The sequence below is a fragment of the Brassica rapa genome, chromosome A05 (assembly GCF_000309985.2).
Source record: "Brassica rapa cultivar Chiifu-401-42 chromosome A05, CAAS_Brap_v3.01, whole genome shotgun sequence".
Classification (NCBI taxonomy): Eukaryota; Viridiplantae; Streptophyta; class Magnoliopsida; order Brassicales; family Brassicaceae; genus Brassica; species Brassica rapa.
This window is the reverse complement of record NC_024799.2, coordinates 11206151-11221542: the sequence shown is the minus strand read 5'-3', so window position 1 is coordinate 11221542 and position 15392 is coordinate 11206151. Positions and strand designations below refer to the sequence as shown.

Sequence of the window (15392 nt, the reverse complement as noted above, 5' to 3'; positions counted from 1 at the left end):
AAAAGAAGGGTTTGAGACTGAATATTTCGTGTGTGTTATTAATGAACAAAGGGGGTTCCTTATATAAGGATTACAAGATAGAGATAAATGGAAAGAGTACTTATCCTAATCCTATATGAAATAGGAAATCTACTAAATACATAAAAGGAAAGATAACATCTATAAGGAAAAGGAAAGGGTTTCCTTTTCTCTCCAAGCTTGTGGCCGCCTCTCTCTCTCCTGAAGTCGGCTCTCTCTCTCTCCTCTTGGACATTGTCGCGGATGGACTGGTCGTGGCCTGATGGGCCATCTCTTCTTGTCTTGGTTAATGGCAATCCACACATGTTTTATAACACTCCCCCTTGGATGCCATAACCATACAGGATTTGTAGTACGCTTTAATGTTGCCTCATTAAAACCTTATCAGGAAAACCCAGTGGGACAAAACCATGATGAAGGAAAAAGAGTACAACACGCACTACTCCCCCTGATGTGAACCTCGGTGTAGGTTCTACATACTACGCATCTAATGCGTGATCTATCCTGTAGGTATAGAATGGGAGTAATCGGCCAGTTTCATTACTGAACCGTAATCAAGACCACTTAGACCTCTTAGGTCGTTTCTCATGTCCTTTGACATGTAGTGTCCCGGTTAAGCATGTGTGCTAAGCAATGTCAATCACATTGTCCTCAGGGATCACTATTAGGTCTTTACAAAACGTGTTTGCATCTGTCCATAGTCTAGATGTGATCGTCGAACATCAAACTATTTACTTTGTTTGGACAGTTATCATTCGACCATGTTTCAATCTGGTCGATCCATGTCTAACACCTATTTTAAATATTAAAGCATGAGATTAGGAAATAAGATATTATTTCAGTAGAGAAAATACCATCCTACTATAGATATTTTAAAAATATAATTGATTATCCAATTTTGATGTACAGTAGAGAAAATACCATTCTAAGTGCACATCTTTTGCAGGATCGGAATGGTGAACTCTTAGAGGTCTGAAATATGACAACTTCTCTCAAATCATCTCTGAAAAAATATAAAACAAAATCACAATCAGCAAACAAAAAAACAAATAAGCAAACAAAAAAACAAATATGTGTATATATAAGCTTATAATTCTAAACAATAATATAAATCTACAAATCAAAAAAAGAAAAATATTCGCAGCACAAAAAGATGCTATTGAAATGATTTAGCTGAGAGATGTTATCAAATTGAGTAAAATTGTTTTACCAGATTGAGGAACAAAGATGTTATCGAAATGATATATCAAAGAGGTGTACAATCAAATCATATATAGCTTCAGTGGAGAAATCGTCATAATAGGGTATCTGCATATAAACCAAAAGAAAAATCAGCTCTCATGAAATATAAAAACTTAATGTTCTAAAATAAGAAGAAAAAAAAGTTCAGAACATTATTAACATTAAAAGTTCAGAATACAAAGTTCAATTATTTCGTTTCTTCTACTGTGAATGTCTTATTTATAGTAAATTGGTAGACGTTTCTCATTGATTTAGCTTGCATGATAAGCTAAGAAGTAGAATATTCTTTAATAAATTCTCAATAAATCTTATACTTATAAGGTAATATTATTTTTGGAATATCTTGTTAATAAAGCTAAAGGAGAACATCTCGTGAATAGATTGCACCAGAATTTTGGTTGACAAGTCTCACCATAAATATTAAATTTTAAATGCATGATTTTAGGAGAAAAAATATCTTGTCAATTAATTTCGTTTCTCTAACATCTAAAATATTTAGTGAGTATTTAATGAATTAAACAGAGAAATGATCGCAAAAAGATGTTCTTTGAATCGAGAAAACACAAAAGTTAAGTATTAAAGTGATTTCATTTTTAGTAGTGTCGATGATTAAAATAAATCGAAACAGAAATTCTAAAAAATCAATCAACAAAATCAAGAGAATTATTTCCATTTGTAATAAGGAAACTAATTATTACATGTATTAACTAATATTGTTGCGCAAGTAACGTTAATAGAGGGATTAAATTATTTTTTCCTTTTCAATCAGTATTCAATGCTAATTTTCTTTTATAGGGGATCAATGAATTAAAATAAATTATTTGATTTGATAAAATGACTTTATATTCTAATATATCTATAGACTACATAAAATAATAAACCAAAATATTTACTTGAATTGATAAAATGACTTTATATACCATACTTTCGACAATTAGTTACCATAAATAGTTATTAATAATATTATGTAAGTCATTTGGAATCCAAAATATTTATTTGAATTAATAAAATGGATTTATATACCATACTTTCGACAATTAGTTACCATAAATAGTTATTAATAATATTATGTAAGTCATTTGGAAAGTGATGTTAATTGGTCATTAAATTATGTTTTCCCTTGCAATTAGTATTCAAAGGTACTTTCCTATTATAGTGGGATCGATGAATTAAATGATATATCGAAATTACAAAATAAGGTAAGTATTTAGAGGGCCTGCCTTTTTAGTAGTGTCGATGGAAAAAATAAATCAAAAAGAAATTCTAAAAAAAATTTAACAATAAACAAATATTCAATATAAAGTAAATTTAATTTTATAATAATTTATAACATTCTGTAAATTATTTTAAAATTATGATAAATTTATTCTTTAAACAACGATAAATAATTTAAAAATAATATTAATAAACATGTTTGAATTTTTTAATATTTAAAATAATTAATATATAATTATATTCGAATACAATTCATCAAGTAGAGTATAAACCAATTATAATTATCTTATATAAAATTTCATTCATTATATTTTATAGTTTATAAATATTAAAAGTAATAAATAAAACATTATTAATCTTTCTATAATTTCGAGAATCAGTTTCCATAAATTGTTATTCTGTAGATTATATGGCAAGTGATGTTAAATGATTTTAGACTTACCTTAAATTTTAGATCAAAATTAAATAAATAAAAATTAAAAATCATAGACCAATCAAATTATAACAATTTTCTTGAAACTTCACCTATGAACGACACGTCACCAGAAATCACTAAAGTGACTTCTCTTTTAATATATAGAGGGATGTCATGGTTATAGGAATGTACATTGGGCTCTATGGGCCTGTTTCTTTTTTGCTAACCGAGTATCCTGGCCCACTGAAGTGGTCCAGACTAGAGACCGAAGTGAGCATGGACGCTGCCAGGGCGTTACCATGTGGCTCACCGTATAACGGTCTTCGGTCTCGGATGCTGCAGCCCATATGTAAATTCCGCAGTAGCCAAGGCTCGAACTCAGGGGCGGACACTCCAGCTGGAGTTCCTATACCACAACACCAAAGCAACTTGGTTGTCTATGGGCCTGTTTTCGTCTTTAGCCTTTTAATTTTTAATCTTAATTATTATTTTCCATTCCAAATAAAGAAGTTTGTTAGATCCAGAACCGTCGTATTAACGGACACATAATATAGAAAACAAAGTATAAATGAAAATGATGTCACTAAACACCACCATACTGAAAAGTTTTAGTTCCAAGAAACCACCAAAATGATCCAGACAAAACATCAATCGATAAAAGAACCAAATATACCACATAAGCTTCAAGATGACCTTCAGACGAGAGTAAACGGTGAATCTACTAAGCCTGGCCCTTAAACTGGTAACGATGTTTAAACGTCACTGAGGATGCTACTACATAAATGCATGCTTTAGTGGTGTTATTGGAAAACAAGTGAAATAATCCACGCACACTGTAGGAGCTATGGTAATACATCAACAACCAACCAAAACATTATAAGCATTATAATATGTGTTTAATAAATTCTTAAAGTAGACAACATTGTAATCAATTTTGAGGTGGGTCATCATCGGTGTTCCATGCGATGAGAAGATATTACGAACTATGACAAAACTAAACTTCCAAATGAAGCAATGACATCAATGACGAAGGAGAACAAAGAGATCAATAATGTAAAGAGAGAAGTCAAAACGTCAAACTTCTGATTTGAATAATCCGTTGATCTTTTGGTCCAACACAGAAAAGAATCAGGTGAATCACATCAAACTATTTATGCTTCGCAAATGAACGTTTGGAATGGTGTATAAGAAATTTCTTGATGTGGTGACAATTGTAGTGGTGAGACTAATGGATGTGATGATGCTAGACAAATATTTCAGGAAGAAGATTGAGTTGGTTAGTGTCATGGACTATGATAACTTGGTGCAGATAAGGGTCTACTATTTTAGCAGCTGAGAAGCTTCTTGTCTATGACTTCATACCCATAGGAAGTTTGTATTCTCTCTTACATGATGAGTTTTATAGCAAATAAATGCTTATGACAATATATAGCTCATCCAGGTACTTGCATATTCAACATGCATTTCAAAATAGCTTAAAATGATTAAGGTTTAGTGCTTAATCTCTTTGATTTTGATTCTTTCGAAATACATGAGTAGGAAGAACCCACTAAATTAAGATGTACGACCACGCAAGAACTCTGCCAGTATGTATATTTTGAGTTATAATACATGTGTACAATGAAAAAAATTGTCGCATCATCTCTTATCTACACATGATGTGTATGCTGACAATATCTAACAAGATCTTTTTTTTGGTAAATTAAATGTAAAGACATTATTATCAATTTTCAAGATTTTTTATAGAACTACAGAAACAACAATAAGTAGAATAGGCTTGTTCGTTTGTTTAACGCTGCGTCTTACGCAGAAACCAAAAATTATCAAACAAGAAAAAGAAATTTAAGTGCAGCTTCGTTATACAGCTTCCGCCGGCAACTGCCGCAACTGATCTTTTCCGTGCTTTCATCGTCGCTGCAATTATCAGCGTCTTCAACTCCGCGTTAACGTGTCCTTTGCGTCAATTATTAGTATCGTTCAACTCTCTGTTTTAACCTGCTACTGACGTGTTAATTTTTAATCCTTTTTTATTTTTTGACGCACGCCGCTGACGCTGCGTTCTGGAAAAGAACAGGGCTAATAAAGAAAACAAAAATCTAAACACCAACTCGAACTAGACTAACACAGAGACAGACACAACATGCAGAACCCACAAGCCGGAACCCTCAGCTATCCGCACAACCTCTTGCTGCAAAAGGAAGAATCACGGTTATAATGAGAGTCAGAACCCGATAATTTTGGCATCTCCGATGATCTGCTCTTAAAGATTGGCTCGACCAAGAACAGCTCGAGGAAGACATGTTGAGCATCCAACTACACGACCAGACAGGTACGCTAGAGGCCATGTACGCCCACATCAACAAGATCGAGCATTTATTGGACGCAAAGCCCCGATGAAGCCACACGACAAAGACCTGCACAAAAAAACGGGGTGAGAAGAAGCTGCACCTCCCCCCTTAGCACTCCATACCACATAAACGAGCCGGGCGAACACATCCCAAGAAACACAGAGACGCTCGGGCGCTCAGTTCAGGTGGTGGGATGATGGGTTCAAACCCATGGAAAACACGAGACGCAACCTACCCGAATGACCAACCGGATAATAGGGTCTCGACACGGACAGTCCCTGAGAACCAGAGAGCTGACCGACTCGATCGGTACCTGGAAATGAACGCTGAAGAAAAGCCGAAGGATGGTACCGGAAGATACTCGAAGAGCTTCACGCAAGAAACTAACACGAGCGCGAGGGAAAATGCCATGAGCAGAGGAGGAGAAGCAGGTAACCGATGCAGAGGTTCCGAACCATAGCCATAGATGACTTCTCGTCGGAGACCTAAACGCTGAAGCACACGCCAAGCCGAAGCCCAACAGAAACACACAAGACGCAACCAGCAAGGCCTACAGGCGCACCGATGAAGAAACACCGCATATACTGAGAAGATAACAACAAGACCTGCCCTTCAATGAGACACCACGCGAAAGGAGAAGTCACACGCCGCCGCTCAGCTCCGCCAGAACAACGAGAAGAGCCGGGAGACATGTATAAGACCAGATCCCGAGCGAGAGACCCCCCTCATTGAACATGCGCCACCAACCGACCGGGATTCACCGTAGATCTAAGATTAAAAAACGACCACCGAGAAATCCTGATCCCAAAACTCCGACCCTAACCACCGACCACCGCTACACATACCTCACCGCATCACCAGGGACTCAAGATGGCAGCCGGTTTCAGCCTAGATTCCTCCGCCGACGAAGCTCGAAACCCCAGGGACGCAAGCATGCCGGAGGGAGCCAGAGGAGGAGAAGAGGGAAAAAGGGAGAACGAGAGAGAAGAGGAGAGGAGGCCCTCCAACGCCGGCGAAAGGGCAACCACACCGGAGGTAAAACATAATTCACAGAGAAGATGACTAAGACCATCTCCAACCTACCTCTATTTTTATCTATATATTTTCTTCTAAAATAGAGGAACTCTATTATAGAGGCATACATTGGAACAAATCCACCTCTATAATAGAGATCTCTATTTTAGAAGAAAATATAGAAATATACATCGAAGATACTCTAATGGAGAGAAAAGACAAGGGGAGTTTGATCTAACAAGATTTTGCGTGAACAGACAATTTCTCTCTCACATCTTTTATAACATACTTAGAATATTTGTATGTCCTTTCATTTTCACGTTCATTTTGTGTTTTTTTTTTTAATTCTACAGTTTCAGTGCGAGTTTTTGGTTATCAAATCTGGTCTCATTGAATATTGTGTGGATCAAATACTAGGCTTCTCCATTAAGGTTTTTTCATTTCACACATTTACATCTATCTTTCTCCTTTTATGCCAGAGATTATACATATTTTGATGTTTTTAGTTGTGTGTCATTAGTTGTTACTTTCGGTGTATAAATTAGCATGGATATGTTGTTAGTAACTACCATGTTCGAAAACACACTCTCCATGGTTGTTTAGTCGCGAAAAGCATGTAACGACCACCGACCATCACGATTTGATATGATATTGATAATTTTAGAAAAGGTTAAATGTTCATTATTTTGTACACTAATAATTCAAAAATTACATGTTATGTTATATATATATATTTTTGGAACACTCACATGTTATGTTATAGATCTCTCGTATTTAGATTAAAACTCACAAAATTATGAAAAAGATTGCAACAACAAGAATTGAAGTAATTGGTGTGGTTGGTGTATATAAACAGGTCTTTGGTTGAAGATAGACATATTGGTGATTTTCTACTCATTAACCTAAAACGAAAAATAGTCCAAAATGGACTTTAATTCATAGTAAAAGTGATAGTAACCAGTAGACCAAGAGTAAAAATTAGATAACTGTGCATATTTAATACTTCCTCCGTTCCTAAAAGATCTATGTTTTAAAATTTTTACATTTTTTAATAAAACATATTAAAACTTAGCTATAAATGCATAGTTTTTTTGTAATTTTATATTTCCTATATTTTTAAACCAATAAGATTTTAAAAATTACAATTAATGTTCTTGAACTTCATAATTTCTCATTATTAGTTGACAAAAATTACATTGAAAATAAAAAATATGTATCTTTTTGATATATTGGCCTTTAAATATATTAAAGGAAAAATTGAGGGTTATTTTTTTTTTGTACTTTTGTTTTAACAGATTAGATGATCCAGAAGATTATTAATTCATGTTTTCTTGTCCACATTAACTATTGCAACATCATCAAATATGAGGTTTTTTTTTTCTTTTTGAACACAAACTTACTTTCATTCATCAACTTTCTTGATTACAAATACAAGAGGGAATTATCCATCCTCTTTGATAAAAAGCATAAGCTACAATAACAATCCAAATTAAGAAAGATAGGTCTTCAAAGGAAGATGACAGCGAATTCAAGACAAGGCTTGGATGCGTCGTCAAATATGAGGTTATATCTACAAATTGTGTGCTTTTCCCTTCTCTATCACTTTCCGCAGTGCAGATTTGGCTTCTTCTAAGGTCTCTACACCAAGACTTTCCTCAAAGGCTAGCCTTTGTATGTTAAACTGCACAAGTGTAACAAATTGATACACAAATGCAGAAACTGATACACCCCCTCCCTCGCAGAATCATTATAAAAAAGGTTATATATAGTGAGGTTACCTTAGCACCATGACGAAGTCTTATGTCGATCCCTTTGCTGTCTACAGAAATGATAGCAGCATCGTCTACCTCAGATTCAGTAGATAATAATTCTCTAAGTGGCTTTGAGAAGATGGCATTTAGTTCCTAACACCATGTAGAGATATACCAAAACTCTACTTTGAGTCATTAAGTAAGATCAATCATTAAAGGGCTTAAACTAAGTTAAATTCACCTTAAGGTTTTGCTCGCCTCCATCAGCAGCTATCTTATCTGGCTGAAGTGCCTCGTATTCATTGACATTGATCCACGCGACAGTGCCAAAACCTCCAATGAAATATATATCACTGAGAAAACAAATTCATCAAGATTAATGTTACTATGTTTCTGATAATTACACTATGGTGTGTGGCTAAATATGAATAAGAATACAGAAACCTTATGTTGTGCATTCTAAAATAGTGAAAGTTTCCCCACTGTTGGGAAGGTCCTTGGTGATGCTTAGCCATATACTGCTTATGAGCCCATTCCTGGAGATCGAGAACAAGAGAAACTTATGACACAAGTAGTACCATTTCATATATTACTCAACCAATGTGATTAAACAGAGACACTGACTTGCTCATTTTCTGGCAATGGATAGACATCGCCGAATAATGTAGCTCTTGCATTCGATAAGCAATTCCATCCGGGTATCTGAAAAACCCAAATCCACCTTCAGAGAACTTAGAGAGCAAGCCGTGAAGACTAAATGGAAAGACTTGAAGAGCAAGCAAAAGTAGCTAGGTAAAGCATGGTGGATCATGTTTACCTGAACAACGAGGGTGCATCTAGGTTCAGCTAAAATATTCCGAGTGTGAATAGCCAAGGGTGAAAATGAAAAGATTGGGTCTAGAAACAAAAGTAGGAGCTGCATTCAAAACACACATACAAAGAGAGAGAGAGAGAGAGATAGTCAAGGAGAAAAAGACTTACGTCCCATAGGATCAGGTGCAAAATCTACCAAAGATCCAAAGGGGTAGCCTTCTCTGCGATGGTGCATTTTAGACATCACTGTGCATAGATGCGCAAACCTGGCCTTAAAACCAAAAATAGATACAAGAAAATTAACATCTTTCCTCATCAACCTTAAGAAGAAAATGATGTTTTGAAGCATTTACCTGCTCCATCAAGTTCCTAACAGCTAGAGCAGGTGGAGGCAAACCATGAGCAGAGGTTGCGTTCTGAACACCACCGGAGATAGGGGTTCTAAAGAGACCGGCGCGAGTTCCTCCACCATGAGGAGGAAGTGCCAGAGATGTCTCCACATCGATTATCTTATGACTCTCCTTTTCACCACTTAGACTACTTCCAACCTTTTCCTTCATAAAGAAGCAAAACAAGCATATGCCAAAAGAATCAATACTTCACAAAGCTTCCTGCATAACGTGACAAAACTAGAGGAGAGGAGTAAACTACCTGAGACAGAGAGAATATATCCGCTGGTAAATGACCAAACCCTTTGTTTTCTGCTAAGTTATCATCGCTTTCACTTGGCGCCTCCTCGTTTTGAAACAGAGCATGAAGACGAAGAACTCCATGATTCGATCCATTAAGTCTCAGCTTGGTGTTACCCTTGGACTGCGAATTGCAGAGCCAACAAGAAGACGAAGATAAAGCAGATGGATTCAGGTTGAAGATAGCTTTTGGTTTTGGTAAATTGGAAACATATAGTGAAGTGAAGACAGTAGCTTCCATGGTCGGCAAAGGAGAAGGTTTCTGTGTTCTCTTAAGGTACTTTCTTCAACATGTTAAGTCAGCGTCTATTTGGATATGAACAAAATTGAAATTTCTTTTAGATGGGCAAATCACGTTCCAGCTAGCCTATGAGTTTGTATCCCAACCGTTCCTTTTACTCTTTTTTTTCTTTTAATTTGTAAATTTGTTTATGAAAAACATACACGTGAAGCGCCAAAAACAAAGACTTGTGGTGGTGTGAAAGTGTATATATACTGAGGATAAGGTTTGGTGACAGTTTGTTTTGTTTTGTTTTGTTTTGTTTTGTTTTGAGACCAGAGAGATTCATCTGAGACAAAAAAAAAAGTAGTTTTGAAAGGATTCATTTGAATGTACTTTCTAAACCAAAACTAACAGGTATCAGGTGCAAACGTGGTTGTGCATGATTCTAAAGCAGGGACTAGTGATGCCTTCAAGGACATCAGACCAAGCTCGCTTTACTCAAAGTCTTTTTTTCATGCTTTCATTCTTTCTGGTCAAAGTTGATTGCTCTTGTTTGCAAAGCGTTCAAAATCTTAGAAAACAGTAAGTTACTTACTTGTGTACTAATTTCTGTGGCAAAAAAAGTTGTCCATCTATTGACTATTGTTCTTTATCGGTTATCCAAACTAACACAACATGTGCCTCAAGCTTTGGTGTATTATATAATATCAAACTGTCTACCTAACCCTTGATCCACCAACAAACCTCCTATGGAGTAATGTTATAGTTGGCTTACTCTGATCATTCCGTGCCACCATCTTAACGGATGAGCTTCTGTGTTGAAAACCCACTCGTCTAATGAAATAACCAATGAATGCGAAAAGAGAAGATATAGATACTTAAGAGTGTCAGCTAAGAAGAAGCTTTGCATCTTGTTTTAGCACCTGTATTGCCTTAAAATGAAGAAGGAAACATTAATAATGATGAACATGGGTTTCTGATTTTAAAATAGAAAAAAAAAGAGAAAGAAAGAACTTGCATCCTGCAAGCCAACGTATCCAGATTCTATACGAGAATTATTCTCAAATGCTTGAAATATATTCCATCCCCACACTTGATATGTCTTGTTTCCAGTTAACCGCCAGAGGTAAAATAGTGACTCAACAGTTTCTTGTCTTAAGATGTTCCAACACTCATATCCTCAAACAGTCATGTGTTTGTAGGTATGACCAAACCAACCCACTTACAAACAGATGCGCAAAGTAAACCCTCTATTCACCAACCTGTCCTGCACACGGAAGATTATGGAAAGCTAATACTTGTAAATTATTCTGGAAGCTAATGCTCGATTTGTAGCACATTTGATTCATTAGTTTGTCTGTCGACATGACAACATTTATAATTTTAGGGTGCTCCTAGAGACTTACCAAAGGGGCTTCTCAAACAGCTCAAAATCATCCGTTTGGATAAGAATATGTAAGCAATTTACATATACTCATTATTAGTGTTATAAATGAGTATATGTAGATTGATCTTGAGGCTGATCAAATGATTGTATTAGTGGCCAATAACATAAGCAACTCACGGTGAGAAGAGAACACTTTGGCTCTTGCCATTACACGCAAGAGAAAGATCTCAAAAGAGAGTGATCATCCCCCAAGTGCTATATAGCTTTATCATTTCCTTTGAAAGATTTGATCAGTGGCAATATGGTGACAATGCTATCTTGATGTAATGTTGCAGTCTCTGTTATAAGACAACTAACTTTTATTTAAGATCTCACCAAAAGAGTGTGATTCTCCTTATAGCCAGAGTTTTAGATTCCATACTTTTTTTCAAATAAAAGGAAAATGCTTTGCTAAACTTGAGGAGTATCTCATCTTATCCGAAAAATCCACTCATAGTTTAGTTTTCTAAAATAATATTTGACTTGTTCAAATTTTTAACATAGATTTCATCTTATTTGCTCGCTTTATCTTTGAGAATAGGTCAAAGAAAATAGAGAAAGAATATTCTCATACTTCTTCTGTTTCACTTGTATGCTTTTAGATTAAAAAACATACTAATAATTATAGAAAATCAAAAAGAATTATTAAAATAAAACTTAAGATAACTTAACCAATCAGCGATTACCGATTCCAACATCTCCGGGACCAAAGCAAAGCTTTCTCTTCTTATTTTGTTTTTCCTGGGAAAACAAACCAGACTTGCATGCTGTGAAGACTCTGAAATGCAACCATCGCATCGCCTCTTCTCTCGTCTCTTTCATTCTCCGGTGAAGGGTTACAGCAGAGCGACAAATGTAGGCGGCTCACTTCACGTATTGTTGCAATTCGACGACACAAACAACGGAGCTGTAGAGACCCCTCGGAGTTTTAGCTCTCTTATCCGTTCCACTTGGCAGTTAAGAGGGTTTCTATCTAGTCGAGGAGGTCTTGGCGGCGTACGATGCTCTGTTTCGCTCGATAGAGATACACCCCTTATTGAGCCGTATACTTCTCACCGGAGTATGTCTTCTTCTTCTTCCTTGTCTTAACTTTTCTTGGTTTACTGATAGTTAGTTATAACAGATTTGTTCACTCGGGCTAAACAAGTCAAGAGAATTGAGATCAGTGATCAACATAGGTACGTTATGCTTCTTACTCTTTTCTTGTAATGCGACTAGTATCACCGTGTGGTCTTGTTTGTTACATCTGTTGCATTTCCTGTTACGTAGATACATTTAGTATTCATGGTTTTTTAAGTTTCAAATGTTGAAAACTTTGCTCTGTTTGCTGTATCCTCTTGGAAGATTCTGTCTGGTGTCTTTTTTTTCGGTAGAATATGACGTTAGCTAGCGTCTTTCTAAGTTTAGTTTCATAGTTTATGTTTTGGTCTTATGGTACTGTTTTTTGGTTACATATCATGAGAAGAGAAATTCTTACATGTACTTGGCGTAGAGAATCATGAGTGAAGCTCTTTATATGTGGTCCTATTCCTGAGTTATGTTTTTTTTTTTTTGGTGAAACATCTTGCAGTCAAAGAGCTGTCACTACTGCACTATGGTGCAACTTCCTTGTGTTTTCTCTCAAGTTTGGTGTTTGGTGGACAAGTTCTAGCCATGTCATAATGGCTGAAGTGGTTCACTCCGTCGCTGATTTTGCTAACCAGGTCTGCTGTTGTTTTGTTTTTAGCTTTTGTGTCCAGTTTAATGTATTGAGTAATAGGTGCAGAGAAACTGATACATTTTGATGTTGGTAGGCACTTCTTGCTTATGGTCTCAGTAGCTCAAGGCGTGCACCAGATGCTCTTCATCCGTGGGTCTTCATTGATCTTTTATATATATATACTCTATGGTAGTGGAACAGAAGAGCTTTCTTTTGTTTGAAACTCTCTTGAACCAAATTTTGATTCTTTGCTCAGCTATGGCTACTCAAAGGAAAGATTTGTATGGTCTTTGATATCTGCTGTTGGCATCTTTTGCCTTGGGTCTGGTGCTACCATTGTTAATGGAGTACAGAACTTGTGGACTTCTCAGGTGATTTGGCTTGGAACACTATCTGCTATTTGATCTTCTGGTTTATTAGATAGTTTTTGTACATTATCATCAATTTTGATAAATCTTTCTCAGCCACCTCCAAATATGGAATATGCTGCTGTGGTAATCGGTGGCTCTTTTTTAATTGAAGGTAATAACGTTTTCTTAATCTAGCTATCCTTCAAGCCTACACTAAAAATCATTTTTATGTCTTAAAAAGGTGCATCACTTCTAGTTGCAATACAATCTGTGAAAGAAGGAGCTGCACAAGAAGGCATGACCATAAGAGATTATATATGGCGTGGTCATGATCCTACTTCTGTTGCTGTTATGACTGAGGTATTAGTTTACTACATTTCTTGTATCAGATTTTTTTTTTAACACACTGCTAAATTGTTTTATGACAATAACTGTTGTAAATGCACAGGACGGCGCTGCAGTGGCAGGTTTGGCAATAGCTGCGGCTTCTCTGGTCGCTGTTAAGATGACAGGAAATGCTATTTATGATCCTATAGGATCCATTGTAGTTGGCAATTTACTTGGAATGGTATGTTCTTCCAACTCTACTTAATTTGTAATATTACATTTTCTGAAACCAAAGAGTATGTATTTTTACTAGGTGGCTATTTTTCTCATACAACGGAACCGACATGCCTTGATTGGAAGAGCAATGGATGATCAAGACATGCGTAAAATTCTTCATTTTTTAAAGAACGACTCGGTACATATTTCTTCTTTTATAACTCAGAAACCTAATATTCAAAGCATTTAGATAAGAAACTTTTGGTGTTGTGTAGGTGGTAGATGCTCTATATGATTGCAAAAGTGAAGTGATTGGTCCTGGATCCTTCAGATTTAAAGCTGAAATAGGTTAATTTCTTCAAGTATTCAAAGTTTATTATAGGTTTCTGGAGTGATTCCATTGGTCAATATTGTGTTAACTGCTATACGTGCAAACAGATTTCAATGGGCAGGTTGTTGTCCAAAACTATTTGAAGAAAACTAAGCGTGAAGAGTGGGCAAAACTAGTAACTATATTTGCAGCCTTTTATCTCACTATCTGTGAACAATACCATTAGTTAACTATGTGGTTAGTTACTTTAAAAATATCTGAAAAAAGTGTGGTGTATTTTATCAGTTTCGCGAGGCTGCAAAGAAAGGAGATGATCCTGCAATGCTCAATATTATGTCAAACTACGGTATGCAATGCACCAAGTTCTTCTACTTAAGGATTTGTCATCACAGTTTTATTTTCCCAGCTTGAAACAAAAGCTGAGTAAGTATAAGGCATGATGTTGCAGGTGAGGAAGTTGTAACGGCTTTAGGAAGTGAAGTAATCCGTTTAGAGAAACAGATCCGAGAGCTTGTCCCTGGAATCCAGCACGTTGACATCGAAGCACACAATCCCATGGACCAATCTCTATGATCTGAAAAAAAAAAAGTTGCTGTTCTTCAAGGTCTGAGTAGTAGTTATGGATAATTCTATTTTGGCCTAAATAATGGAAACCAAAGGTGTGGCTGTAGTAAGAAGCCTGGCGCTCTTGGAGAAATAGACAGAATCACATTAAAATCACAGGTATGTGAGTGTTATGTCTCCATACTCGTGTAGGTTCGACTCTTTTTTGCTATACGTTTACTCGAAAGACAAAGGATTTAGGTTTTGTCAGTTACCAAAAAAAAAAGGATTAAGGTTTTGTTTTGTAAAAGGGCAACAATTGTATCTCCATTAGAGAATACTACTAGCGATGCAAAGTGATTTTTCTTGATCATCAGCAAGTAAACTTTATGCACAAACTAGAGAAAATCGAGCTGCTTGGTACTAGCGCATTAGGCAAGTACGTAATAATATAAACCACTCTATTACTACAAAAGACACGAAAAACTGATCTTTCAGAAACCCCACTCTCATCAAACTGTCATTTGATCTTTCAGAAACCCCACTCTCATCAAACTGTCATTGGTTTTGCACCACCACAATCACACCTTATTATGTTTATACTTCTGGCTTTAATTACGGTACCAACGGTGGTGACACAATTATATAAGAAAAAAGAAAAACCAATATTATACAACCGGTTTTGTTTTTTTTTTGGTTTAATCTGATACAGTTTTAATTTAAGTCTAATTTATTACAAAAATCAAAGTCTCACATCGGACAAAACAAGTTT

General features: G+C 35.8%; 2 protein-coding genes and 1 long non-coding RNA gene across 5 annotated transcripts; 1 reads left to right on the top strand and 2 right to left on the bottom strand.

The window, feature by feature from the left end:
- Positions 1 to 18: 18 nt before the first annotated feature.
- On the bottom strand, positions 19 to 2638 carry LOC117133903. Its single transcript, XR_004457961.1, has 2 exons — positions 1229 to 2638; positions 19 to 1021 (listed from the first exon to the last, which is right to left on the bottom strand). It is a non-coding gene; the product is annotated as an uncharacterized LOC117133903 (long non-coding RNA).
- Positions 2639 to 6562: 3924 nt separating this feature from the next.
- LOC103868562 lies at positions 6563 to 9899 on the bottom strand. Of its 3 annotated transcripts, XM_033290986.1 has the most exons (10): positions 9468 to 9746; positions 9170 to 9370; positions 8985 to 9087; positions 8821 to 8900; positions 8628 to 8705; positions 8448 to 8539; positions 8245 to 8356; positions 8031 to 8156; positions 7816 to 7933; positions 6563 to 7621 (listed from the first exon to the last, which is right to left on the bottom strand). In XM_033290986.1, the coding sequence occupies exons 1-9, from the start codon at positions 9744 to 9746 to the stop codon at positions 7823 to 7825; spliced, it is 1182 nt and encodes a 393-aa protein (XP_033146877.1). In that variant the 3' UTR covers positions 6563 to 7621; positions 7816 to 7822. The 3 variants fall into 3 exon arrangements, with proteins under 3 accessions (XP_033146877.1, XP_009144896.1, XP_009144895.1); XM_009146648.3 differs by having other exon boundaries at positions 7614 to 7933; positions 9170 to 9364; positions 9468 to 9899; XM_009146647.3 differs by having other exon boundaries at positions 7614 to 7933; positions 9468 to 9879.
- A 221-nt stretch (positions 9900 to 10120) lies between these two features.
- LOC103868561 (metal tolerance protein C4-like) lies at positions 10121 to 14996 on the top strand. The gene is made up of 13 exons (XM_009146646.3): positions 10121 to 12214; positions 12278 to 12332; positions 12725 to 12857; positions 12948 to 13003; positions 13110 to 13224; positions 13318 to 13375; positions 13445 to 13563; positions 13652 to 13771; positions 13844 to 13945; positions 14022 to 14094; positions 14185 to 14252; positions 14363 to 14423; positions 14526 to 14996. The coding sequence occupies exons 1-13, from the start codon at positions 11938 to 11940 to the stop codon at positions 14648 to 14650; spliced, it is 1362 nt and encodes a 453-aa protein (XP_009144894.2). The 5' UTR covers positions 10121 to 11937; the 3' UTR covers positions 14651 to 14996.
- Positions 14997 to 15392: the final 396 nt, after the last annotated feature.